Here is a 27,043-nt window from a genome sequence, read left to right as displayed (position 1 = left end):
GTCTCATTATACCTAAAATCAGTTTCTTTATTCTTATCAGTTATTGATAAAAAATGAAAGGTAACCTTCATGTATTTGAAAAATCCTCATAATAAATTGTCTTTTGTTTTTCCCCCTGTGACCAATAATCTTATATTTAAATTTTGATTCATGCAGTTAGTAAACAAGCTGAAAACATTTATTCTGTGCCGTACACTGAACACTGCAGAGTCATCTCACCTTCAGTTGTCCTCTCAAGTTTGCATAATCCCTTCTATCGGAAAATTTAAAAACAAATATTACTCAAAACTCTAATCAACTACGAATGTGTTTGTTTGTTTTTTTAAATGAGTGAACTAATCCTTACCCATTTTTTTCTTATAGCCAAAGAATTTAGTTTGGCTATAGTTTCCCTTATGAAGTATCATTTTCTTATATTTCCTGTTTGTGATCAGATTTTTAATGAACCATAAAAGAAAATAAGAAATAAGCAAGAAACAGGAGTAAACATAGAAAAAGAAATGTAAACCCAAACTGTAAGATAAAATGAAAGAATTAAGAAGATAAGGAAATGGTTCTTTCCTCCCTCCTCCCTCCCTCCTCCTCTCTCGCCCCTCCTTCCTTTTCTCACAAAGCCCTATGCCCACTGAAGGAGGTTCAGGAGTCCGCAGGTAGTCTGGAGCTCTGAGCCTCACATAGCTCTGGTATAGCCACCTTTATGACCTCAGACGTGCTGCTGATCCATTCCATGAATGTCTTAACCCCCAGTAAACACAAACGTCCTCCGGGACTCCAGGTGGGCTGCGTGTGTGGCACGATGTCTCCCTTTCTCTCCAGCTGAGGACTTACTGTTCTGCGTCAGGTTTGAACACCTGAACATCAAGGCCAGGTCTCTGTGCTTAGCGTGTTGAGGGGTGTGATGCTGGGATGTGGGGAGACCCCGACAGTGAGTCTGCTACCGGCTTCGCTCTGATGTGTTACCCTCTGCTAGACACTATGTCTCCAACCAGAAGAGTGTAGCAGTTGCTGCAGGTCTGAAATGTGGGTGAGAGCATGGCTCCCGCAGCTGCCTGTTCAGCCCCGGGCAGTCAGAATGCAGACAGTTCTGGCCCCTTCTCTCCTCTGCACCTGTGGCAGCTGGTCCCCTTCCCGACGCCAGCAGGCGCTCAAGCTCGGAGAACACGTCCCCTGTCCCTGTGGTTTCTACAGGGGAAGACCTCAAACCAGCGGTCACCTTATTTTACATTCTATTAAGTGTTGATGGAAGGCTTCTCAGGTGGTGCTAGTGGTAAAGAACCTGTCTGCCAATGGAGGAGACATAAGAGATGTGGGTTCAGTACCTGGGTTGGGAAGATTCCCTGGGGGAAAGGCATGGCAACCCAGTCCAGTATTCTTGCCTGGGAAATCCCTGGATGGAGGAGGCTGGCAGGCTAAAGTCCATGGGGTCACAAAGAGATAGACACGATTGAGGCGACTTAGCACAGACATTTAACAGAAATCACTGCGGGCACATATTGGCGCATTAATACATGTTGATGGGGGTAGGGGGTAGAATTAATTTGTGTGTCCCAGGCTGTCCTAAACCCTCACACTCACATACAAAGACTTTAACTTCAGCCATTTCTACTTTAACATTTTCATAATGTAAAAATATAACCAAGAAAACTAATTTTACACTTTACATTGAAGAAGCTTATTATTAGGAAGCAGTTAAAAGCTATCAGCCTCATGTTAAAATTGCTGTAGAAGCCAATATGTTGCTCGATATTTTTTTTGAAGCCTGGTGACCCAGAGCAGGAAGTGGAGCTCGTCAAGGCTGCAGGAGTTCACACTAAGCCTTGGCTGTGAGGTTGTCATTTTATGAACTTCCCAAAACCACGAAGAGGAGTTCACCTTCTCTGCAGTCCATTTCATTTATAAATGTTGTTGTTGTTGTTGAATCAGCCATGTCTGACTCTTTGTGACCCCCTGGACTGCAGCCCACCGGGCTCCTCTGTCCCCCTGGGATTTCCCAGCTGAGAACACTGGAGTGGGTTGCCATCCTCCCCTCCAGGGTTGTAACTAGAGCTGCGTGTAAACTATGTGTCATGTGCTTCCCTCCGCAGTGGTGAACTGCTCCGACCCAGGCTTGGTGGAAAATGCTGTTCGTCACGAGCACCAAAACCTCGCCGGGGGTTTTGAGTATGGAGTGACTGTTGTGTATCAGTGCAAGAGGGGCTTCTACCTGCTGGGATCTTCTGCCCTCACCTGCATGGCGAACGGCCTGTGGGATCGCTCTCTGCCCAAGTGTCTGGGTGAGTGGGGTTGTCTGGCCTTCAAAGAACACTGCCAACACAACATATGTAGTTTTTTTTGTTTTAAATACTATTCAAAAAGGTATTGATTTTTTTATTGTCTCCTCCTGACCCCATCACAAATCATATTAGTTCTTATGGTATCTTTAAGAGGGCAAGGGACTCAGTCAGCTCCGCCTGGACCCTGCTGTCCCTGTATCCACTCGTCAGTGCTCATTTCCTGCTTCAGCCAGGCAGGTGGGCAGATCCTCTGGTTCACCCAGGTGCCAGCAGCCTCCAGACTGTGCCTCTCACAACACGCTGCCTCCCTGGGGACCCAGGTTCAGAGATACTGCAAACGGCTATAGTATGGAGTCTCCGTCTATGGACCAGTGTCTGTGGCCAGAAGCATGGAACACTCTGGGGGCCTCATTTGTCTTGTCAGCACTTCCGGGACAGTCCAGTGTGAGCCTGATAAAGAAGACGGCACCCTGGTTGGCCCTTCCTCATGACCCTTAGGTTTAACCAAGAGGAAGAGTGGGGTGCTCCTCTGGGCCAACAGAACTACAGGTCACAGCTCTGGCTTCCCAGAAAACGTTATTAACAGTATGCAGATGAGCAAGGACAGTTTCTTTTTCACCCCAGTAGCTACCTTATACTTTCTTTCCCTTGAAATAGCATATTGTCCTTGTGTTCAGAGAGAATTGTCTTGTGTCTTTTTAAAACAGAGTCTGAAAATGAAGGAAAGGGAGTCACTCTCTTGGTCTTTTAAAAATCAGAAACAAAACCATTCTTAAAATCAATATCTTCTTAGTATTCATTTTTCATGCATACAGAAAATAAGAAATGACAATTACATTATAAATTGAAATACTGAAAAAAGGTGATAGTTCATTTTAGCCCTCATGATTACAGCATTTTTGGTACATTTGCAGAGTGGACTGGTGCTGGAGACTTTTTTCCTGCAAGTCAAGGTCCATCAAAGCCCTTTGAATCTGCCTGGAAACCTGTGTCAAATTCTAAGTGTTACAATACAGTTAATTCTTATGGAGAAAGAGAACGATGACTTTCAAAAACAAATGTACAAGCTTATATGACCAAAAAAAAAACCAAAACTACAAATGTGTTACAATTCTCATCAAATTGTGTGTGTTCTGGTTTCCTGTGCCTTCACACATGGGAACTTTTCAGAGAAATTAGTTTTATTTTCTCCCCAAAGATTTGCCTGGCCTCCCCAAGACTTACATTAGTGGTTGTGATGATGCCCCTGTGCCCCAGACCTCCAGGAACCAGCTTTTCACTGATCTCATTTTCCAAATCAGTGAGATCCCCCCACTGTTTTCATTAACCACTGGAGTTGTGGGAACTTGGGAACACATGCTTTCCAAGGAGCGCTTTTTTACCACAGACTCTGTAGTGGCTGGCCACCCTCTCTATTTATGATGTTGTATGGCTCACTGATTTTTTTTTTTCTTTTATTTCACCTGGAACTGATCATTCACCAACCATGTCACTGATTCTGCTCTAGTTAGCTTCTTTTTAGGACTCTAGATAAACTCCTGTTCTCCAATGAGTGGATGCCAGGATGAGAGAGTGTCAGGGGAGGGCAAATGTGACTCAGGGGGGCACTGGGGCCTTTCCGAAACCTGCCTCACTGGTTGGTGTCGCTCTGCAGTTGCTGATGACCAAATGCAATCTCTCTTGGATGTAAAATCAGCTCCCTTCGGATCATTTCTGGCACCCTCAGTCCAGTTAATAGCTTACAGTGAACAATGTTGAATTCGTGATCTCCGAAGAAGATTTAGCTTCGGAACCAGGGACCAGGCTTGATCACTCAAGAGATTTTGTATAGCAGAGTTTTATTAAAGTATGAAAAGGGACAAAGAATACCTCTGACATAGACATCAGAAGGGGGACAGAGAGTGCCCCACTTGCTAGTCTTAGGAAAGGGAGTTATATACTTTTTAAATTGGTTATTACAATAAATCAAAAGACTATTTCAAGTTTGTAAAGATCTTACTAGACCCACTCCCACAATTTACATTTTAAGATAACAAGATTAGTCAGGAGGTTTTCAAGAAGGAGAAAGTGTCCTCAAGCATGATTCATTATTGTTATATAATCCTTAGTATAGCGTTTAAACTGAGTTATTTGTTATATAACCATCAGTTCCAGGCTTAAAGAAAAAAACATTTTCTTTTATATGACTAAGACTATGGAATGTAGAGGGAAAAAAAAAAAAAAAGAGATGTTTGTCCTTTCCTCCTCCTTGAGAATTCCAGACCCCTCTCTCCTCCTCGGGAACCCGGAACCTCTTATCAACTTGCCTCTCATTCCTCCCTTTTCTTTTAGGAGAGTTATGTTGCCAAGGGAAAGGGGCATTGTTTTCATTTCATAACTACTTCCTGCTGTTGAGAGGCATTGTCCATAAATTGTTGAGGCAACATATTCTCCTAACCCTCATATTGAGGGTCTCAGATCCCGGGGCCCCAAGTAATAGTTGAAGGAGGGCATGGCACTTAGAGGAGCCTGGACAGTCATCTGTAGCTTAAAAACTCAGACAGTTAGAAACAAACCCCAATATGCAGGTCTAGATGTAAGGAAAATAGTCATTAAACCAAGTTAAAACATAATCAAAGTTAAAAGTCACATTACGTCCATAGTTACATCAGTCATTCTTAGGACTGTTGGATGTCATTGCAGAGTTAAGGAAAGTCCTTTCCTTGATGAGGAGAAACACACCTTGTTGAGCCTTCAATTGATGAGCAGGAGAGTACTCCACAGACCCAGGAATTAGAAGAATTGTGGAATGCAGCGTAGAAATGAGCCCAGGAAAAGAAGGCATTGTCTTGAGGGTCAAACAGCAGACTCAGGACTTTTAGAGTCATCAAAAGCAAGCCCACATATATTCTCAGGCCCATCCTGGTTCCTGGCTCAAACAGTGGCTTGTTTGACTCAAAGGCTTGGTCAGGAGTTAAGCTCCTAGTAAAGTCTGTTGAAAAGCTAAAAGCTGAGTCACATAGTTAATTCTAAGGCTTCCAGATCTATGACAATATCTGTGCACAAAAGAGATCTGTCACAGAGACACTCCCTTCTTCTTAGCGGCAGCTCAAGCCCTCTTTAAAGCTACAGGTAAAACTTTAAACCAACAGTCTTGTGTTTTCCTGAGTTACCTTATGCAGATGCCTCAATAATGTCATTAGCCTTTTAAACTTTTTCTGAAAATAGGGGTCTCCAGGAACAGTGCAAGTGATATTCTATTCTTAGAGCTTGTGACACCCCTTGAGTTACAGCAGCTTTAAAGACGGAACCATTCTTGCTCTGAACTTTAGAGTTTAAGATCCCACTTACATCATGAGAAGTCAGTACAGTAAGATTTTGTCCATTAGTAAACTTAGGAGCTTTAGTCATTGGCAAAACAAAAGTAGCAATTACCCTTAAGCAATGTGGCCATAGCCTTTTTTCAGGAACAAACACAATAAACTCTGATCCTGTGGGCAAGCTCAAAGCAGGAGCCTTCAAGAGAGAAGTTTGGAGGGCCTTAAAAGCCTTTTGAGTCTCTGGGGGACCAAACCAGCTTGTTGGTTTGGGCCTGCTGAGTTTCAGTTAAAAGTTTATATAAAGGCCCAGCAAGTTCCCCATAACCCAGAATCCAAATGCAGCAATAGCCTGTAATGCCCAAGAATCCTCTCAATTGTCTTAATGGCATAGGTAGAAGATGATTTAATAGAGGTTTAACTCTAGAAAGCAACCTTTAAATCAGTGACTGAAATATATTTGGCTCATTCAGGAACTTCAGAAAATAAGGTATAAGGATCAGGCACTTATTATTTATATATCTTAAATTAGTCTCTGTTTATCATTTGACATTTTTACATCCAAAATAGCAGTGTTGTATGGACTATTACAGAGAATTGATACCCCCGTTCCTTTAAATTTTCAATGATGGGTTTTAACCCTTCCTTAACCTCAGGCTTTAGTGGATACTGCTTTTGATATGGAAATTAGGTGACAGTTTTTGAGCTTTATAACTATAGGAACAGCATTTTGTGCTAGACCCACAGTTTTTCCATCAGCCCACACTTTAGGATTTACATTTTGTTCAGTTAAAAAGAATAGATTCCATATTTATAAAAACAGAGGCCTGGACCTTGTTCGGTATATCCCTCCCCAAAATAAGTGAGGGAGACTCCCCAGCACAATTAGAAACTTGAGAGAATAGCACAGAGTCCCAGCTGCAGCTTAAAGGAAGACTGACATAATAGTGTTTGGCTATCCTGACAGTCGCATTACAGTAGTGGATCAGGAGGAAAGCAGACCGGGGGCTTCAATGAGCACAGAGAAAGTTGCCCCAGGGTCCAAAGGAAAATCAGTTGATTGGTCGCCACAGTTACTAATACCTGGGGTTCCTCAGGTGTAATTAGGAAGGGGGCTTGCTTGGGGACCCCCAGGCACCTTCAGTCCTGATTGTCTTGAGAGTCCAACCTCTGGGGCCTATACCTCGGAGGGCAGTCTCTCCTCCAGTGTGGTCCTTTGCGGACCAGACACAGAGCTGGGGGTGGCTTAGATGCCTGAGGACAATCATGCTTGAGATGCCCCCTTCCCACAGTAATAACAAGTCCGTCCCTTTTCACCTGGGTCCCTCTGGGCATTTTTCCTCAGGCTGTTTCAAATCAGGTTTAACAGCCACTGTTGGGGCTTCAGTCTTTGTCCTGGTTCTTTTTTCTTCCTATTTTCTTCCTCATATTTCCTACCATAATATACTCTCTGAGCCAGCTGCACGTTTTTCTGATTTGGTCCAGGCGCCTGTTTTTGTAGCTTACAGCAGATATCTAGAGCTGACTGAGTGAGAAATCTATCTTTTAAGATAATTTCTCCCTCTGTACTTTCAAGATAAACATCAGTTTTCATTCCAATCCCAAAGAAAGGCAATGCCAAAGAGTGTTCAAACTACCACACAATTGCACTCATCTCACACGCAAGCAAAGTAATACTCAAAATTCTCCAAGCCAGGTTTCAACAATACGTGAACTATGAACTTCCAGATGTTCAAGCTGGTTTTAGAAAAGGCAGAGGAACCAGAAATCAAACTGTCAACATCTGCTGGATCATCAAAAAAGCAAGAGGGTTTCAGAAAAACATCTATTTCTGCTTTATTAACTATGTCAAAGCCTTTGACTGGATCAAAGTAAACTGTGGAAAATTCTGAAAGTGATGGGAATACCAGACCACCTGACCTGCCTCTTGAGAAACCTGTATGCAGGTCAGGAAGCAACAGTTAGAACTGGACATGGAACAACAGACTGGTTCCAAATAGGAAAAGGAGTACGTCAAGGCTGTCTATTGTCATCATGCTTATTTAACTTACATGCAGAGCACATCATGAGAAACGCTGGGCTGGATGAAGCACAAGCTGAAATCAAGATTGCCGGGAGAAATATCAATAACCTCAGATGTGCAGATGACACTACCCTTATGGCAGAAAGAAAGAGGAACTAAAGAGCCTCTTGAAGGTGAAAGAAGAGAGTGAAAAAGCTGGCTTAAAACTCAACATTCAAAAATCCAATATCATGGCATTCAGGCCAATTACTTCATGGCAAATAGAAGGGGAAACAATGGAAACAGTGACAGACTATTTTCTTGGGCTCCAGAATCATTGCAGATGGTGACTGCAGCCAAGTAATTAAAAGACACTTGCTCCTTGGAAGAAAAGCTATGACCAATCTAGACAGCATATTAAAAAGCAGAGATGTTACTTTGCCGACAAAGGTCTATCTAGTCAAGGGTATGGTTTTTCCAGTAGTCATGTATGGATGTGAGATTTGGACCATAAAGAAAGCTAAGCACTGAAAAAGTGATGCTTTTGAACTGTGGTGTTGGAGAAGACTCTTGAGAGTTCCTTGGACTGCAAGAAGATCCAACTAGTCCATCATAAAGGAAATCAGTCCTGAACATTCACTGGAAAGACTGATGGTGAAGCTGAAACTCCAATACTTTGGCCACCTTATGGGAAGAACTGATTCTCTGGAAAAGACCCTGATGCTGGGAAAGATTGAAGGTGGGAGGAGAAGGGGACGGCAGAGGATGAGATGGTTGGATGGCATCACCAACTCAATGGATGAGTTGGTGATGGACAAGGAAGCCTGGCATGCTGCAGTCCATGGCGTCACAAAGAGTTGGACATGACTGAGTGACTGAGCTGAACTGAACTGATAGAGTTTAAACTTAGTTTTTTTGTTGTGTAATCATCAGTTCCCGGCTTTAAGAAAAAACATTTTATATGACTAAGAAATGTAGAAAAAAAAAATAAAGACGTTTGTCCTTTCCCCCTCCTTGAGAATTTCAAACCCCTCTCTCCTTTTCAAGAGACCCAGACCCCTCTCTCCTCCTCGGGAACCCCAAACGTCTTATCAACCTGCCTAGGAATTGACTGTCTCACAGTTAGCTATTTGATCATGTATATTATTTTTTAGTGGTTAACCCTAAAAATTTTAGACTTTACAAAAAGAGAGATAGAAGACTTTACCATCCTGTGGTATTCTAGATTTTTTCCTTTTTGAGGAGTAATTATGATCAGATGATGGGCCTCATTTGGTATAAAGAAATGAATAGAATACTTGGGTTAAAAATTAATCAGTAATTTATTATTACTTTTTAACTTAAGCATTTAATTTTTATTAAAGTAAAAAATTTAATAGAGGATATATATATATATATATATATGTATATATATATATAGAGAGAGAGAGAGCCGATTCACTTTGTTGCACAGAAAAAACTAACATAATATTATAAAGCAACTAGACCCCAATTTAAACGTACTTAAGACAAATACTAACAAGGAAAATTTGTTAGAATGGTCTCTCTAGGCATGTGATCTGGAAGAGGGAGCAGATTTGACTGAGTTTTGTCCCCATGCAAAGCATACTAACTGAAGAAATACTGGGGATAGCTTTGCGGATCTGTGGTAGTCTCTACCATTTTGTATGAACACTGCTTACTTAGTATACAGCTAAGGGCAGATGGAAAAATTTAGGTAGATGTATTTCTTTTTCAAAATATCAATGTCAATTTCTACCTTCAGCAAAGCTACCTTAATAAAAAAACAAACAAAAAGCTTCTCTGACGGACCCTTTCCTGGTCTTCAGTAATGTGTGAGGGAGGGTTGTCTGGAAGTTGATGCTCCTCATCCACAGGGTACCAGGGATGTGTTTTTGTTAATAGATGGTGATCATTTGAGTCTCTGAAGTGCAGTGACCAACACAGCGCAGCATAACAGGAACAATGTGCTTATTGATTATTTTCTCTTCTTCTTAAGTGATATCGTGTGGACACCCGGGCGTCCCTGCCAATGCCATACTCACAGGAGACCTGTTCACGTACGGGGCCGTGGTCCACTACTCGTGCCGAGGGAGCCGCAGTCTCGTGGGCGACAGCAGCAGAGCCTGCCAGGAGGACAGTCACTGGAGCGGAGCCCTGCCCCACTGCACAGGTGGGCTGGCGCGGGCAGTCGTCCACCGCGCGGACACAGACTGGCGGCACCCGTCTCCAAAGTGGTTACTAACCCATTCCAGCTGAGCACACCCCTGGCACACATCGCCGGCGTCTGCGGCTTCTTCTCTTTGAATGAATGCCTGTCCCAGCACGGTTTCTCCTGCTGGAGCCCCGGGAGCCTCCCACCCCAGCCTGCTCGCCTTGACTCAGCTTGCCCTCCCTTTTCTCTCCTTCTGCTTCCTCTCAGTTCTTACATGTCTTTCCCATCTCCACCATCAACAATCACATCGGTCCTGTTTGGAAAAGAAATCATCTTAATTCTTCCATGAATGTTTCATAATAACTCAGTGGATCACACCTCTTACTTAATTCTTTTATTCCCAACACACCTTCCCCCATCTCCTTGTGGGCGTCCTCACCAGCATCTCCAGTGAGCAATTCCTGCACTCACTGTCCCCAGTGTTTTGTTTCTCCCAAAGAATATCAATTATTGTCACTACCATATTGTAATAAACTATTTTGATTTTAGTTACATATAAACAATTTCTTAGAGTCTTCTACTTTTGTGCTATAATAAGGAAAATCTTTCTCACAGGATTTCTAGAATGTTATATGACTGTGACCATGTTTGATATACATTTACATAAAATTTCATTCTCTTTAAACATAACAGCCCTGTTTTAAACAGCATCGTTTAAAACCATGCCTTGTGTTTGTGTTCTGCAGGAAATAACCCTGGATTTTGCGGTGATCCGGGGACCCCAGCCCATGGGTCTCGGCTTGGAGAGGAGTTTAAGGCCAAGAGCCTCCTGCGCTTCTCCTGTGAAATGGGCTACCAGCTGCGGGGCTCGGCCGAGCGGACGTGTCTGCTCAACGGGTCCTGGTCAGGACTGCAGCCCGTGTGCGAGGGTGAGTGGGTCCCAGCCTGAGAGTCAGAGCTGCAGGTGGAAACCAGGTAGCTCACTCTGAAATGACCAGTGACGTTCTGCAACATCTTAACAGGTCATGCTGTTTCTACAATTAACCTGTTTTCCCCCCAAACATAAGAGAATCATCAGGAAGTCTTCTCCTGATGACCGTCTCTGTGTGGCGCTCAGGGTGTTATGGCAGGTGAAGGTGCTGTGAGCAGGGCAGGTCCTGACGGGGGCTCCCTGCTGCTGGAAGTCATTCCATTCACACGTTATGTCATCTATTGGTGGCCCTTGTCTTAATTTCTTGAAAACTTAAACAGTGAAAAAAGTAAGCAGTTTGAGAGTAAGTCATGTTTTCCATAGAAATCTCACTCTGTTGCTAGGGTACTACACTATGAGTTCTTCCCCAACAAAATATAAGTGAATTCACTTATTCGAACAGGAGAGCTTAACTAAATTTTACTTTATGATGTATTTATCCCAGACTGTGCAAAGTGAAGTTGCTCAGTTGTGTCCAACTCTTTGCGATCCCATGGACTGTAGTCTATCAGGCTTCTCGTCCAAGGGATTTTCCAGGCAAGAGTACTGGAGTTGCCATTTCCTTTTCCAGGGATCTTCCTGACCCAGGGATTGAACCCAGGTCTCCTGCATTGCGGGCAGACGCTTTAACCTCTGAGCTACCAGGGAAGCCCTATGCTTCCACCAGGGAAGACTATGCAAAGTGCTTTTTAAATAGCATTTAGTTTAGCAAAATGGTATCATCACTGACTCACTGGACATGAGTTAGAGCAAACTTCAGGAGACAGTGAAGGACAGGGAAGCCTGGCGTGCTGCAGTCCATGGGTCACAAGGACACAACTTAGCTACTGAATAACAGTTTAGCAAATTCAGAAATTTGAACGGTTCCTATAAAATCCTTTTAAACTTTTTGCTTAAAATCTGTATACAAAAAGAAGTTACTAAAATGTTTTAATACAAAAAGCATTTATCAAAAATACAGTGGTCCACAAAATTGGCTACTTCCAAATTGTACTGTACAGAAATCATTGGAAGTCAGATGACTGATAGTTCAATTACACTCAGGAAAACCACAAATGATGTCTCAGAATAAACAACTAACCCCCTTCCTACTTCTACATACACACTTAACAACTCTTAAATTTGTGGAGAATGTATTGCTTTCTGTTTTTTCTTACTTGCTGACCTAGGTCCATATCTTTGGGGCACATATTATATTCTGTAGAAAATGGGATTATCAGTAACTTTTCCATTGCCACAAAGGTTATCCATGACCTATGTACTCAATCCCTTGACTAAGGTTATGCCCCTCCTGATGGATTTACCTTCTTTGAATCTATTTTAAAAAAAACATTAGATCTTGATGGACATTTCAATAAATTTTAAAAAGAGGTTCATGAATTACAAGATAAAAACATCTGAAAAATTCTTAAGCATCAAAGAATTTAACTTTCTAATACATTTTCATCACTTTAAATCATGTTTCCTTTTGTTACGAAAGCATCTGAATGCAGAGTTCCAAAGAATAGCAAGAAGAGATAAGAAAGCCTTCTTCAGCATTCAATGCAAAGAAATAGAGGAAAAGAACACAATGGGAAAGACTAGAGATCTCTTCAAGAAAATTAGAGATACCAAGGGAACATTTCATGCAAAGATGGGCTCAATAAAGGACAGAAATGGTATGGACCTAACAGAAGCAGAAGATATTAAGAAGAGATGGCAAGAATACACAGAAGAACTGTACAAAAAAGAACTTCACGACCCAGATAAGCACGATGGTGTGATAACTCATCTAGAGCCAGACATCCTGGAATGTGAAGTCAAGTGGGCCTTAGAAAGCATCACTATGAACAAAGCTAGTGGAGGTGATGGAATTCCAGTAGAGCTATTTCAAATCCTGAAAGATGATGCTGTGAAAGTGTTGCACTCAATATGCCAGCAAATTTGGAAAACTCAGCAGTGGCCACAGGACTGGAAAAGTTCAGTTCTCATTCCAATCCCAAAGAAAGGCAATGCCAAAGAATGCTCAAACTACTGCACAATTGCACTCATCTCACACACCAGTAAAGTAATGCTCAAAATTCTCCAAGCCAGGCTTCAGCAATACGTGAACTATGAACTCCCTGATGTTCAAGCTGGTTTTAGAAAAGGCAGAGGAACCAGAGATCAAATTGCCAACATCCGCTGGATCATGGAAAAAGCAAGAGAGTTCCAGAAAAACATCTATTTCTGCTTTATTGACTATGCCAAAGACTTTGACTGTATGGATCACAATCAACTGTAGAAAATTCTGAAAGAGATGGGAATACCAGACCACCTGACCTGCCTCTTGAGAAATCTGTATGCAGGTCAGGAAGCAACAGTTAGAACTGGACATGGACCAACAGACTGGTTCCAAATAGGAAAAGGAGTATGTTAAGGCTGTATATTGTCACCCTGCTTATTTAACTTATATGCAGAGTACATCATGAGAAACGCCGGACTGGAAGAAACAGAAGCTGGAATCAAGATTGCCGGGAGAAATATCAATAACCTCAGATATGCAGATGACACCACCCTTATGGCAGAAAGTGAAGAGGAACTAAAGAGCCTCTTGATGAAAGTGAAAGAGGAGAGTGAAAAAGTTGGCTAAAACTCAACAATCAGAAAACGAAGATCATGGCATCTGGTTCCATCATTTCATGGGAAATAGATGCAGAAACAGTGGAAACAGTGTCAGACTTTATTTTCTTGGGTTCCAAAATCACTGCAGAAGGTGATTGCAGCCATGAGATTAAAAGACACTCCTTGGAAGGAAAGCTATGATCAACCTAGATAGCATATTCAAAAGCAGAGACATTACTTTGCCAACAAAGGTCCGTCTAGTCAAGGTTATGGTTTTTCCAGTAGTCATGTATGGATGTGAGCGTTGGACTGTGAAGAAGGCTGAGCACTGAAGAATTGATGAGTTTGAACTGTGGTGTTGGAGAAGACTGTTGAGAGTCGCTTGGACTGCAAAGAGATCCAACCAGTCCATTCTGAAGGAGATCAACCCTGGGATTTCTTTGGAAGGAATGATGCTAAAGCTGAAGCTCCAGTACTTTGGCCACCTCATGCAGAGTTGACTCATTGGAAAAGACTCTGATGCTGGGAGGGATTGGGGGCAGCAGGAGAAGGGGACGACAGAGGATGAGATGGCTGGATGGCATCACTGACTCAATGGACATGAGTCTGAATGAACTCCGGGAGTTGGTGATGGACAGGGAGGCCTGGCGTGCTGTGATTCATGGGGTCGCAAAGAGTCAGACACAACTGAGCAACTGAACTGAACTGAACTGAGTCTTTCAATCACAGGCTTACTGACGTAGCTTTCCAAATGGATATATCTTACCAAGTTGTGTAAATGTAACTACATCTTTGGGATAACTCCTAATTCTCTTTCCCAGGAGATTATGATAAATTTGTCATTTATGAGGTAATGGACATGTGAGTAAAGCGATGATAATGAAAATAAAAATACCAATCTGACTGCCTCTGTACAAATGGTAGCATTTTGCACTTAGTATGGCCTCCCAGTTGGCTCGGTGGTTAAGAACCCACCTGCCAATGCTGAAGACGCAGGAGACACATGTTCAATCCCTGAATCGGGAAGATCCCCTGGAGGAGGAAACGGCAACCTGCTCCTGTATTCTTGCCTGGAGAATCCCATGGACACAGGACCCTGGTGGGCTGCAGTCCATGTGGTTGCAGAGTCGGACATGACTGAGTACATAGGTACTCTCACAACAGGGAGCAGTTATCTTTTTTAATCTATTTCACAGTGAAGACACTACATGTTAGTAACTTGAATTGATCATTCACATTGACTTATCTTGTGTGAGCAGAGATTAAAACCTACAACTATTTAACTCAGTTGGAAGGAATGATGCTAAAGCTGAAACTCCAGTACTTTGGCCACCTCATGCGAAGAGTTGACTTATTGGAAAAGACTCTGATGCTGGGAGGCATTGGGGGCAGGAGGAGAAGGGGATGACAGAGGATGAGATGGCTGGATGGCATCACCGACTTGAAGGATGAGAGTCTGAGTGAACTCCGTGAGTTGGTGATGGACACGGAGGCCTGGAGTGCTGCGATTCATGGGGTCGCAAAGAGTCGGACATGACTGAGTGACTGAACTGAACTGAACAGCAATCATCCTAATACAGCCTGCTAAGTGAGCAATATTGATGCCAGTGAACAATAATGTGCATTTGGAATAAGTATGGTGCTATTTTCTTAAAAACTGAGTAAAAGACAATGATATTTTTTGAAAAGGAGGCACATTAAATAAGTGTACTTTAAAAAAGATGTATTTATAAAGAAATTTTAACTTGTAACTTTCAAAATATCTCATTTCCCCCCTAACAACCCTAAATTTAGTCTCTTATTTTGCCTAAGTGTCAGTCTTTTTATGTCTCACCACATCAGGACCTTGATTTAAAAACAGTTATGTTGACCCTGTTGTCTGATCTCCACTTTCATAGGTGTGGTCATCAGTGAAAGCGTTCCTGTCAGGGAAAAAAAAAAAAGTTAAACATGAATTTGATAGTATCAAATTCAGTATTAGAGGGGACTTTATAAACATTAGGGTATCATTATTATGAGGGATATTCCTTTATTTGTCCAATATATTTGTCTACATATTAAGTTGAATATATTTCAACAATCACCTGCTTTATTTTAGAATTAGTGTCTCACAGGTCACTTTTGAAAATTGCTACATAGTTTTTAATAGCAGATATGACTGGAATAAAACATAGTGATATGGGTATCTTTTGTTATAAATTGGATCAGTATAATTCTTTGCTGTTTCAATTCATACTCATGAACAATAACTGTGTATTGGAAGCAATGAATCAGTTTGTGCAATGGAGTGATGGTCTTAAATAGCCCAGCAACTTGGATTTTTGCAGTGAAATTTTAATTTCTGTCACAGCCGTCAAAGCACTCTGAGCTTTAGAGAGTGTTAGGTATTGTCTGCCTCAGGATTGGTCAACCAATAAACCACTGAACAATCTGTGTTAGAAGGGATTGTAACCCAGACTCATCAGGGAAGAGGGTTATAACTGGTTAGTTTATATCTGACGTAGATAAGTGAAAGTGAAAGTGTTAGTTGCTCAGTTGTGTCTGACTCTTTGTGACCCTATGGATCATAGCCCACCAGGCTCCTCTGTTCATGGAATTCTCCAGGCAAGAATACTAGAGTGGGTAGCCATTCTCTTCTCCAGGGGATCTTCCCGACCTAGGGATCAAACCTGCGTCTCCTACATGGCAGCTGGCTTCTTTACCATCTGAGCAACCAGGGAAGCATAGGTGCAAGTGTAAAAGCACCAGCAAGTGTGCTCTTTATTCGTCAGACAAGATCTAGTCCAAATAAGATCTGAGAGTATGTGAATTTTGTAACATAATATGATAGGCAATTCCATAAACTTCTATTATAATGGACTTTATTTTGCAATGTGTTTTCTTCCATATTTTAAAGGAGAGTATGTCTTTGTTCACAGGCTAGATTTGAAAGTGGAACATCTAAATAGGCCAGAATATTTGCAAATATTTTCATCATTCTGCGAAAAGGGACTCATGATAAATTCTTCTTCTTAGAATTCACATCCTTTGTATGTCTGTCTGTTGTGCATTATTGTGGGAGGATTAAGAAGGAAAAATAACCATCTTTATGGTAAATAGGTTCAATGAAAAAAAGGCAAAATCCTGTAATGGATTGAGATCACATTGATACACACCCAGCAGCTGCTGAGTTTCCTTGTTTGCTGAGGAAGGAACGTACCTGCTAGATACTCAGAGTGTAGACCTGTCACACCGCCCATCTTAGCTGAAGTCTTCATGCCTAAATACAGCATTGTGGTCATTTAGAGAGACTTAAGGTGCGGCCATTCCAAAGCCAGTCGAGGTCTAGAAATTGTATGGGCTTCCCAATGGCTCAGTGGTAAAGAACTCGCCTGCAGTGCAGGAGGCGAAAAAGACTCAGGTTCTGTCCTTGGGTGGAGAAGATCCCCTGGGGCAGGGAATTGCAGTCCACTACAGTATTTTCGCCTGGAAAGTCCCTCAGACAGAGAGAGCCTGGCAGGCTACAGTCCATGGGGTCGCAGAGTCAGACAGGACTGAGCACAAATACAGAGCTTTCATAGACGGGAGCAGGGCGCTACCCGCAGAAACAGCACAGACAGCTCTGACAGGCATCTGCAGGTGGGCTGGCAGTGGTCTCACCAGCGCCGTTCGGCTTTCTAAGTGCAGTCAGTCTTCAGTTCCAGGATCGGTTTGCTCCCGTCTCCTGGAGGCCAGTCCTCAGACTGTGGCAGCCTGTGTCGTGGCTACAGCCTGGTCGTCATGCATTAACTTCTCCACCTGGTGGGGGTTTCCATTTCTGCAAGAGCTCACGGGACAGGCTCCCAGTTTTATCTATGGCCCTGGAGGAGGAACTATTAAAGGTCCTTGACTTAATGACTGAACTGTCTTTATTTTGTCTTGCTGGACTGCTTTCTTCGTTTCGGCATTTTCTCACTTCTCTGATTAAACTCATTGTTTGGCTACAGTTTCTCTACAGACGAAAGGCAGGCAGAGGATGTGGGGGTGGGGGGAGGACCACAGTGTCCTTCCGATGACTTTTTAAATAAATGAGCAGTCTGTTATGCAGATGGCCCTCGACCTCTTGAGTTTACCACGTGGTAACGGGTCTCCCCTGCTGTTCTGTCTCGCCACAGCTGTGTCCTGTGGGAACCCGGGGACGCCCACCCACGGCAAGATCATCAGCAGCGATGGCGTGGTGTTCTCCAGCTCGGTGGTCTACGCCTGCTGGGACGGCTACAGGACCTCAGGGCTGACCACTCGCCACTGCACCGCCAACGGGACCTGGACCGGCACGGCCCCCGACTGCACACGTGAGTGGCCACCGTCCTGGCCAAATCCAGGTCCCCACAGCGACTCGTACTTGACTGAGAAAAAGGAGTTGATTTTACAGAGGGCTGTATTGTTTAATCCTTAGGGAAAAAAGGATTATATCATATGTATGTTTGATAATATGACCACTTTCTAAGCACTTTTAGATTTTTCTTCACTTTCTTATTTATATGGTTAAAAATGCTTTGCCTGCCTGGTTGGGTTGGATATTACAAAACTGAGTTCAGAAAAGGCAAGGTTCCTCCTCTCTGTAGACCAGTTAGTCTGAAGGGAAATGGTGCAGAAAGCCTGGTTCTCTGATCTCAGCCTGTCTCTCTGTCCTTGACTTTGTGGGGTAACCCCTCACGACATCGAGTTAAGGACAGAGCCCAGATGACCACACAGACAACTATCAGTGGAGTAGAAATAAGCAGTTCCAAACGTGCAGCCTCCTGACTGCCGGCCAGCGAAACTGTCCCCGGAGATAGGCTGGTATCGCTGTGCTCAGCCAAGGCGTCATAGCTCTGAAAAGCAGCTTAAGGAGAGTCAAGCAGACACCAGGAATAAGTCATCCCGTGATGATACTGTGTCTCTCCATTTGTCTGATTTCTGCTAATTAGTCATCAGCTGTGGAGACCCAGGGACCCTGGCTAACGGCATCCAGTTCGGGACAGATTTCACCTTCAACAAGACTGTCAGCTACCAGTGCAACCCTGGCTACACCATGGAGCCTGCCACGTCCCCCACCATCCGCTGCACCAAGGACAGTACCTGGAATCACAGCAAACCGACCTGCAAAGGTGAGTCTTGGGGCTTCTCTTGTGCGTCACTCACATGTGGAGAGTCTTTATTGAGTTAACATTTTACATCAGTTTGCAAGCATCGGTGTAGACCTTCTATGTGCTCAGCATTCCTGTAAACTCATTCGCAAATATTAAATCACTTCCTTTCTTACTACCTTAATCTTGGTTTTACAGCCCGGAGACTGACTCACAGAGAGCTGCAGTAAATTCTCAAGGTCGCAGGTGGTGTCTTGGAGACATCGGGCTTCAGAGACAACTCTGGAGTCTGTGCTGTGAACCCAGCTCTGCTGTCTCGGTGTGCGTGGCTGTGTTGAGTCTGTGGCCATCATCACGGGGTTGGGGAGGCGGGTCAGAGCTGATCATCAGATAGGGCAGAACAGTGGCAGAGCCTGCCAGTGTCCAGATGCCTGGTGGGCCTTGATAGCTGACACTAAGGAAGCCCCACCATGAGGAGGGAGTACAGGGAGGTTTCCGACTTGGCTGGTGGACTTTCCAGGGAGAAAGCAAGCAGGCGGAAGGGGTCTGGGGGAAGTAGGAGGGCTGGCGGACCGCGGATGCAGGGCTGATCTGCAGGGTGAGCGTCTCCACCAGCTCCAGAGGGAGCTGCAGGCCTTCTCGGCTGGGCGGGAGGGGCAGGGGCAGGAGAGGGCATGGAGGCCGGCAGTGACCACACAGGAGAAAGGGGCGCCTTATCGTCGTTAGACGAGGGACGGGGGAGAGCTGCGAGCTGGAGTAGCAGGAAACCTCAGGAGGAAGGTGCGTCCTGTTGAGTCTTGTGAGGTCAGAGGAGCCCCCACGCCGAGGGCCATTTACCCACTTCCGGCCTGGGCGGTTTGGGCACATCCTGGTTTCCTCCCATCAGAGGGTGAGGAGCCCTGTCTCGTGTCCTTCTTTCCAGCTGCAGCTATTAACGCCATGCAGCTCTGTGGCAGGTGCTAAGAGGGTGTTTAATGCAGCTCACACTGTCCTGGTGGGAGCATTCTAGTCCAGTGAGTGTGTCCGTGGCGCTTATCCCTAGAACGTCTGATCTCTGGGCTTCAGATACATTTGTGTCCATCTCGTCCCTCTGTTTAGTGTCTGTTGGATTGACAAGCCTTCCATAGCCAGCTAGGCCCTCACGGAGGAGACCTCTCTCTCCTCCCGCTGGCCACCCTGTCCACTCCTCCCTGGAGCCACGTCACTCATCACTGTTCCCACCTGGGGGCCTTGTCACCTGGTGTCGACCTGTCTATAGACTGTTCCCCCAGTCTTCACTTAGGGGTTCTGCAGAAATCTTTGTTGAATAAGTGAATAGATGGAGAGAAGGTGAATGGCAAGAGGAGGGCCCGTTTCCAGCTTCTGGACGTGCACATGTGGTTGTGTCTGTGTGTTTTTCTCACGTGAGAAAGTGGGAGCACCTGTGAGAAAGTGCAGGTGAGGAAATACAGCTGAGTCTCCTCTCCCATCACCTTCTGTGCCCAGACTGTCAGCGACAAACCTCCTCCAGTATGAAGTCTCGGAGCTCTTGGGTCTTCAGGGAGCTCTTAGACCAGGCGTCACAGAATAATGGCTGGAGTGGGCCAGGCGGATGCCAGCACCAGTGGTCAAGTCACTCCTGGGAAGAGTGCTCTCCCTCGAAGCCCCTGGATGTGACAGAATCCTGGCAAAGTGTTTTCCTACAGGGTCTTCTCTAACCACGCAAGTGTTAGTGCTCAGTTCTTCAGCAAGTGCATCAGCAGCCTGTGTCTTTTAGAAACTATATGCTGTCTTTATATAAAGACTCTGGAGAAGGAAATGGCGACCCACTCCAGTACTCTTGTCTGGAAAATCCCATGGACAGAGGAGCCTGGTTGGCTACAGTCCACTGGGTCGCCGAGAGCTGGACACGACTGAGCGACTTCACTTCCACTTTCATGACGTCACTTTTTTCTTTTATATAAAGGAAAAAGTACAGATAAAGAAATTCTTACCATCTGTTTATATAAACTCAGATGCTTGTACTCATGTCATAGGACCATGCTTCTGACTGAATATGCCTCTGGTAACCATCGTACAAAGACGTCAGTGGAACAACAGTCTCTCCTTTGTCTTATAGACTGAGCCTTTCTTGTTTAGTCCACCTTCTTTTATGGTGGGATATGTTTTGACTTTCTTTTATGGACTTGATCTAAATTCATGAGGAAATGTTAGAGGAAATTTTATTATTTTGATTTACTATCTTCTTCAGTAATTTGTCTATTAAAGAATTCAGCCCCTTGTAGATGTCTTTTGCAACGTGGGTGAAATTAAAATGTGAGGCCTTGGAGCATTGTATTGTGGTGGAAACTCTAGAATGTTGAATCCTGTTTGTTCTCTGACAGCCGTCACGTGTGGCCAGCCTCCTCCGGTCCAGGACGGGAAGGTGGAAGGAACGGACTTCCGCTGGGGTGCCAGCATCAGCTACAGCTGCGCCCACGGCTTCCAGCTCTCCCAGCCCGCAATCCTCTCCTGCGAAGGCCGAGGGGTCTGGAAAGGCGAGGTCCCCCAGTGCCTGCGTAAGTCCTCGGGAGCACAGACCACGGCACACAAACCTCGGGCTGCAGTCTAAGGAGGAGAGTCTGGGGGACTCGTAGCCAGGGTGCAATAGGTTAAAGACTCCACATTTAAGACCCGTTGCCCAAGGGCAGATTCTGTGCTTTTCTTCATCACTGATTCCTAAGAATTTAAAGTGTATGTGCTTTGTGACCCATTGGACTATGGCCCTCTAGGATCCTCTGTCCATGGGCTTCTCCAGGCAAGAAGACTGGAACGGGTTGCCATTTCCTTCTCCAGGGGATATTCCCTACCCAGGGATCGAACCTGCGTCTCCTGCATTGCAGGCTGATTCTTTACCCACTGAGCCTTCCAGGGCTTAATGGGAGGATTTAATGGAAAGCAGTTAGAGAAGTTGAATAGACTAACGTGACCCAGGGGCACAGACTGTGCACTGACCTCCTGCTTGTCTTCTCTAGCTGTGTTCTGTGGGGACCCCGGCACCCCTGCCGAGGGGCGCCTCAGCGGCAAGAGCTTCACCTACAGATCCGAAGTGTTCTTCCAGTGCAAGTCGCCCCTCCTCCTGGTGGGGTCGTCCCGGAGAGTCTGCCAGGCAGACGGCACCTGGAGTGGCGTCCAGCCCACCTGCATCGGTAATGATGGCAAGACTGCCCTGGGGGTGGGGAGAGGGCGTTTCATTCTAAAGCTGGAGCGTTTGTGGGCACACAGGTGATGCTCTCCTGCGAGATGCTCTGTGCAGGTGCTGACCAGCCACGCTGATGGCAGGCTCTTTTAAATCCTGCCGCGAAGCCTGGAGTTGACGTCGACAATTCATGTAAAAACAGCTCCTAGACTCTCTTACCCTGGCAGCCCCCTCTCTGCCCACGTCAGCTGACAACCGCGATCTTCAGGGGAAAGACCAGTTTGCTGAAGATCTCACTGTTGCCGTGGCACCAGAAGGGCCCCCCACTTCAGAGCCTGACACCCTCTCCCCCAGCCCACCCCCGCTCCCCAGTAAACCGCCTGCTCTGTCAGCCACGGCTGAAAGGGCTACAGGGTCAAGCGAGCTCTGTTGACCTTCCAACATGAAGTGAAACGTACAGGTTAAAAGAGATTCTCTGCATGACCTAAACCCTTCATTTTTAGATTAATCTGTCTCTTAGGAAGGGTTCAGGTGGAAATTATACTGGTCGACAGTCACTGCGTCAGTGACACAGGAACCAGGACCCTCCCTGCCTCCCTCCCAGCCTCCCTCCACCTTGCCCTGCAGACTAAGTGAGTGATGGCCGCCGCTCCGCGCACCCTGCTTCCCCGAGCAGGAGAGGGCCTTCTGCACACACGCAGCAAGCAGGGAATGACTTCTATCCCTGGTGTTTTCTAAGAAAGTAAATATATACTTAAAAATACAGTGTCAACAATAATTTCTTTGAAACACTGCTTTTTCTAATAAAAGTTTACTGCCATTGGGCTAAAACTATTGCTTTATTTTAGCTATTTCTGAAAAACTAAAAAAAAATTTTTTTTTCTTCCCCCTAGTAGGTTAGTTTCTCTTGAAAACACTTTTTTGCAGTTACCTATTTTGTTTTCCCATCAGCAGCTGGAGAGCTGACATACTGAAGCCACTCATTGATTGCTGAAGTACTACAGTTTTTTAGAAAAATATCACTGTTGGTCTACCATATGCTTTTATTTTGAACCATTAAATATATTCCACATTTTTAAATCTTAGGAAAATTAGTTTAAGATGTATGACCAAATTAGATGGTGATTAATTAAATCAATAAAAAATAAAAGATCATAATATGCAATTATTGAAGACTATATATATCATTATCTAACCAATACAGTATGTCAGTAGAGAAAACCTAAACCAGAGAATGGAAAAGAATGTGTTTGTTCTGATATAGAAAACAATATTCAGGGCAATTTAGAGTCTGATAAAGCACTAAAGATTAACATTTAAAGAAGTCAGAAAAAAGATGAAAATAGCAATTTAATTTTTAATTTTCTTGCAAAACATCTTGCCCACTTGTCAAAACACAATTTTCTGAATTTTGTAAGGCCTTTTAGTAAAAATATTAGAATTCCTGTAATAACCATATCTGGTTCTCTCTGATTTTTTTTTTTAATTGTGAATTTCAGATCCTGCTCATAACACCTGTCCAGACCCTGGTACTCCACAGTTTGGAATACAGAATAGCTCAAGAGGATATGAGGTATTCCATTTTTATTTTACTATGGTTTTCTCTATTTGAAAATGTAATTGAAACTTAAATATACATGTGTTTATGTAGCATATCTGATTCATGTTACATTTGCCCAAATATAGTCCATTCAGAGAGGATTTCTGCTTATTATTTTAACTGTTAGAACTGATTCAACTGTCTCTTATTCACACAGGATTAATTGGTATATGCATTTCTGTTTGAAAGCATGCATATTTCTTTCTGTCAGCTGAATTGACACAGCAAATCTCAAATCAGGGTGATTTTCCATTGATTCACATAAGAAGACCCCACTTGGTGACCAGACAGAATAGGTGAATGACATTAAATTCCAGAGACAAAAACAGAAGAAAATGCCTTCAAAGTACATTAACACGAGTATCAGAGAAATACCTGAAGATGGAAAGTACAGAAGCTTGAAATAAAATATTTCACCATCTTAAGCAACTGAGTGACTTCAGGCTCTCTGATCAGATGGCTTTGAAAGCCAGCGCTAAACATACACACTGCTTTCAGGTTGCTGCTCCCGTTCACTGAGAATAGCAGTCTCTCTTCAGCCACTTCCCCTCCTTTCTCCTGAAGTGTGGACTGTCCTCATTTGATTGCCCTGATGTCACCCTGGCTCCTCCTGGCAGCCTTGGCTCCCTCTGCAAGGACAGCCTCACAGGTCCCCAGGGCTAAATCTAGCGCATTTTATGCAGGGTCTCGTGTGTGGCCTTACAGCTTCAGGTAACATTTTCTGGCATATGCTGAACATATTGCAATACCAGAAAATATAAGATGTGGGTGTTCTCACTAACTCACCGTGAGAAACCCAAGTTGTGGTCACTCCTGGTTCCAAAGATCCCTAACTCGCCTGCATGTGGCCTGTGGTAAGTGAAGCTTCATGACGATTGCTTTCGGTGACGCAGTCCTGTGATCTGCTGCGGGAAGCTAATCGGGAGGGGTGAGCCCACCATTCCCCTTATGACACAGTAGTTACACTATCCTGGAAAACAGGTTGGACCCGAGGCCAGATTTACTAACCATTTTAAAACCCAGATGCCATCTTTTAGAGAGATGACTGAGACCATCAGAAGAATAGTTCTGGAGGATTCTACGATGGAGTCCTTGTCAATCTCCAAGCCAGTTCCCGAAAATGCTAAATTAACTTGCTAACAAGCACTAATTGCTTAGAATAGGACTTGTTGTTTAGTCTCAACGTCATGTCTGACTCTTGCGACCCTAGGGACTGTAGCCCGCCAGGCTTCTCTGTCCATGGGGATTCTCCAGGCAAGAACACTGGAGTGGGTTGCCATTTCCTCCTCCAGGGGATCTTCCCGACCCAGGGATCGAACCCAGGTCTCCTGCACTGGCAGGTGGACTCTTTACTGCCAAGCCACCTGGGAAGCCCAGAATAGGACTAGCAGAGGGAAAAAAAAAGAAAAGGAAAAGAAAATTATCACAAACTAAAGAGAGACAAGCCTAAAACTAAAGAAAAAAGATATACTTTTTTACCCAAATAAACTGTTTCTAAATAATCATGAGTCACTGTATCTAAGACCTCACATGATCCATTGAACAACCTGTACTGTGTCTAACACTGCCAAGTAGGAGATGTGGGTTTGATCTCTCAGTTGGAAAAATCCCCTTAGAAGGAAATGGCAGCTTAATCCAGTATTCTTGTGTGAGAAATACCTTGGACAGAGGAGCTTGGCAGGCTGCAGTCCATGGGGTCACAAAACAGTTGGACACAGCTGAGCAACTAAACAAGAACAGGGGTGTCTGGCACTGTGACCCGCGTTTTACACACGCACGTTGACTCAGGCCTGACCCCGGAGCTGCTTCCAGTGCGAGTGTGTCCATGCCACCTCTGAGCTTGCTGCTGGCTCTCCCCTCCAGGTTGGAAGCATGGTGTTTTTCCGGTGCCGAAAAGGTTACCACGTCCAAGGCTCTACAACTCGAACTTGCCTGGCGAACCTGACGTGGAGCGGCATCCAGACAGAGTGCATCCGTAAGTGTGACCCTGTGCAAGGGCAGGGCCTGTCCGCTCTCCAGCAGCTGGAAGGATTCACCTTCCTGAGAAACAGTGAGGGGCTTATTTTTGTTTGCTTTCCATTCCCTAAACTCATTTCTCAGAGTCTTATCCCCTAGAAGCAGCAGCAGCAGCACCCAGAGTTGGCTGAAGTTCGAATCTTGAGTCCCATCCTGCACACCCCTGCGGTATCTGAGGCTCTGGGGGCCAGGGGCAGGTCGGGTGAGGAGGAGCAGGGGGACCCCAGTCTGTAGTCCCCAGGCACCCCCGGTGATACCCAGGCCCCAAAGCCTGAGAAACTGTCCTTAACCAAAGACCGGTGAGTAACATGCTGGTTAACATCACTGAGAGAAAACAGGCATGTGTCCTGCTCCCCTAGGAAGTTCACCTCAGGCCACTAAAGACCATGCGACTCCTCAGAGCACTGATACAGGGGCTTAAACTGTTCTTTTTGGAGTCTATATGAATTGATAATTCAAATACTTAGGACCAAGTTTTGTTTTGTGATTTAATCATGAGAATTGGGAGAAATGTAATGATTAGTAATCCGCCTTTCATCCTCTACCAATCTAGGGCAACGTAGTATCTAACTCTTACTAGGTTACCTATATACAAGGATCTTCTGTGTATGTATGTTGTGAATTTTGTCTATTTATGTATCAGCATTTATTTCAAAGCTATCATCTCTATTCTAAATCTTTACATGAATCCCCTGTGAATATTATACAGATATCACACATACGTGCATGTATATGTATGTATAGACACATAGGCATGTGTGTGTCTGTGTGTGGAACTAGTTAACATTAGGTCTTCATTACCTTGAAAATTTGGAGAAGGAAATGGAAATGCCTCCAGTATTCTTGCCTGGGAAATCCCATGGACAGAGGAGGCTGGCAGGCTACAGTCTAGGGGTCACAAGAGTTGACCTAGCAACTAAACCACCACCACCTTGAAAGTCTGTCAAAGTGAAAAATATTACAATACTTAAAAAGATTCGATGCATGATACTGGATGCTTGGGGCTGGTGCACTGGGATGACCCAGAGGTATGGTATGGGGAGGGAGGTGGAAGGTGGGTTCAGGATGGGGAACACGTGTATACCCGTGGCAGATTCATGTTGATGTATGGCAAAACCAATACAATATTGTAAAGTAATTAGCCTCCAATTAAAATAAATAAATTTATATTTAAAAAAAGATTGTATTGGTGATGTTAATAATATAAGCTAGTTTTATAATACTTGGCCACATCCTTTATTTGAGACATAAATGTGCATTCTATAAAGAATGATAAGCTATTTGAGATGAAGCATGGGGCTTCCCAGGGGGCGCCAGTGGTAAAGAACCCACCTGCCAGTGCAGGAGACATAAGTAAGTGACATGGGTTTGATCCATGGGTCAGGAAGATCCCTGGGAGGAAGGCATGGCAACCCGCTCCAGTATTCTTGCCTGTGGAATCTCATGAACAAAAGAGTCTGGCAGCTACAGTCCACAGGGTCCCAAAGAGTCGGACATAACCCAAACAATTTAGCACAGCACGCACACAGCACAGCACATTACAACCTTGGGGCTCCCCTGGGGGCTCAGCAGTAAACAATCTGGCTGCCAGTGCAGGAGACGCAGGTTTGATCCTGCGGGGTAGGGAAGAACCCATGTAGAAGGAAATGGCAACCCACTCCAGTATTCTTGCCTGGAAAATCCCATGGACAGAGGAGCCTGGCAGGCTACAGTCCATGGGGTCACAAGAGGCAGACACAACTTAGCCAAGTAAAAAGCAAAAACAATTACAACCTTATTTACTCCTAAATGATATTTTAAATGAAATAAGAATCTATATTTCAATTAATTTTCTAGACACACAGTGGATTTTGGCCAAAATTAATTATTCATTTAACTGAGCAGTAAATTTGCTAGTTGGCACT

At 44.4% G+C, this 27,043-nt stretch overlaps 1 protein-coding gene across 1 annotated transcript in view; it reads left to right on the top strand.

Moving 5' to 3' along the window:
• Positions 1-27,043, top strand: part of CSMD1 (CUB and Sushi multiple domains 1) — a 2,061,903-nt gene that overhangs the window by 2,011,666 nt on the left and 23,194 nt on the right. Inside the window, exons 55-63 of the mRNA XM_069573063.1 lie at positions 2,085-2,273; positions 9,571-9,744; positions 10,473-10,655; positions 17,413-17,589; positions 18,208-18,387; positions 20,730-20,903; positions 21,360-21,533; positions 23,023-23,096; positions 24,987-25,098. Coding sequence (XP_069429164.1) covers positions 2,085-2,273; positions 9,571-9,744; positions 10,473-10,655; positions 17,413-17,589; positions 18,208-18,387; positions 20,730-20,903; positions 21,360-21,533; positions 23,023-23,096; positions 24,987-25,098 — 1,437 coding nt within the window. The remainder of the gene's footprint in view (positions 1-2,084; positions 2,274-9,570; positions 9,745-10,472; positions 10,656-17,412; positions 17,590-18,207; positions 18,388-20,729; positions 20,904-21,359; positions 21,534-23,022; positions 23,097-24,986; positions 25,099-27,043) is intronic.

This window comes from Ovis canadensis, chromosome 26 (assembly GCF_042477335.2).
Source record: "Ovis canadensis isolate MfBH-ARS-UI-01 breed Bighorn chromosome 26, ARS-UI_OviCan_v2, whole genome shotgun sequence".
NCBI lineage: Eukaryota > Metazoa > Chordata > Mammalia > Artiodactyla > Bovidae > Ovis > Ovis canadensis.
Note: the sequence above shows the minus strand (reverse complement) of the source record. Positions and strands in the feature narration are given on the sequence as shown.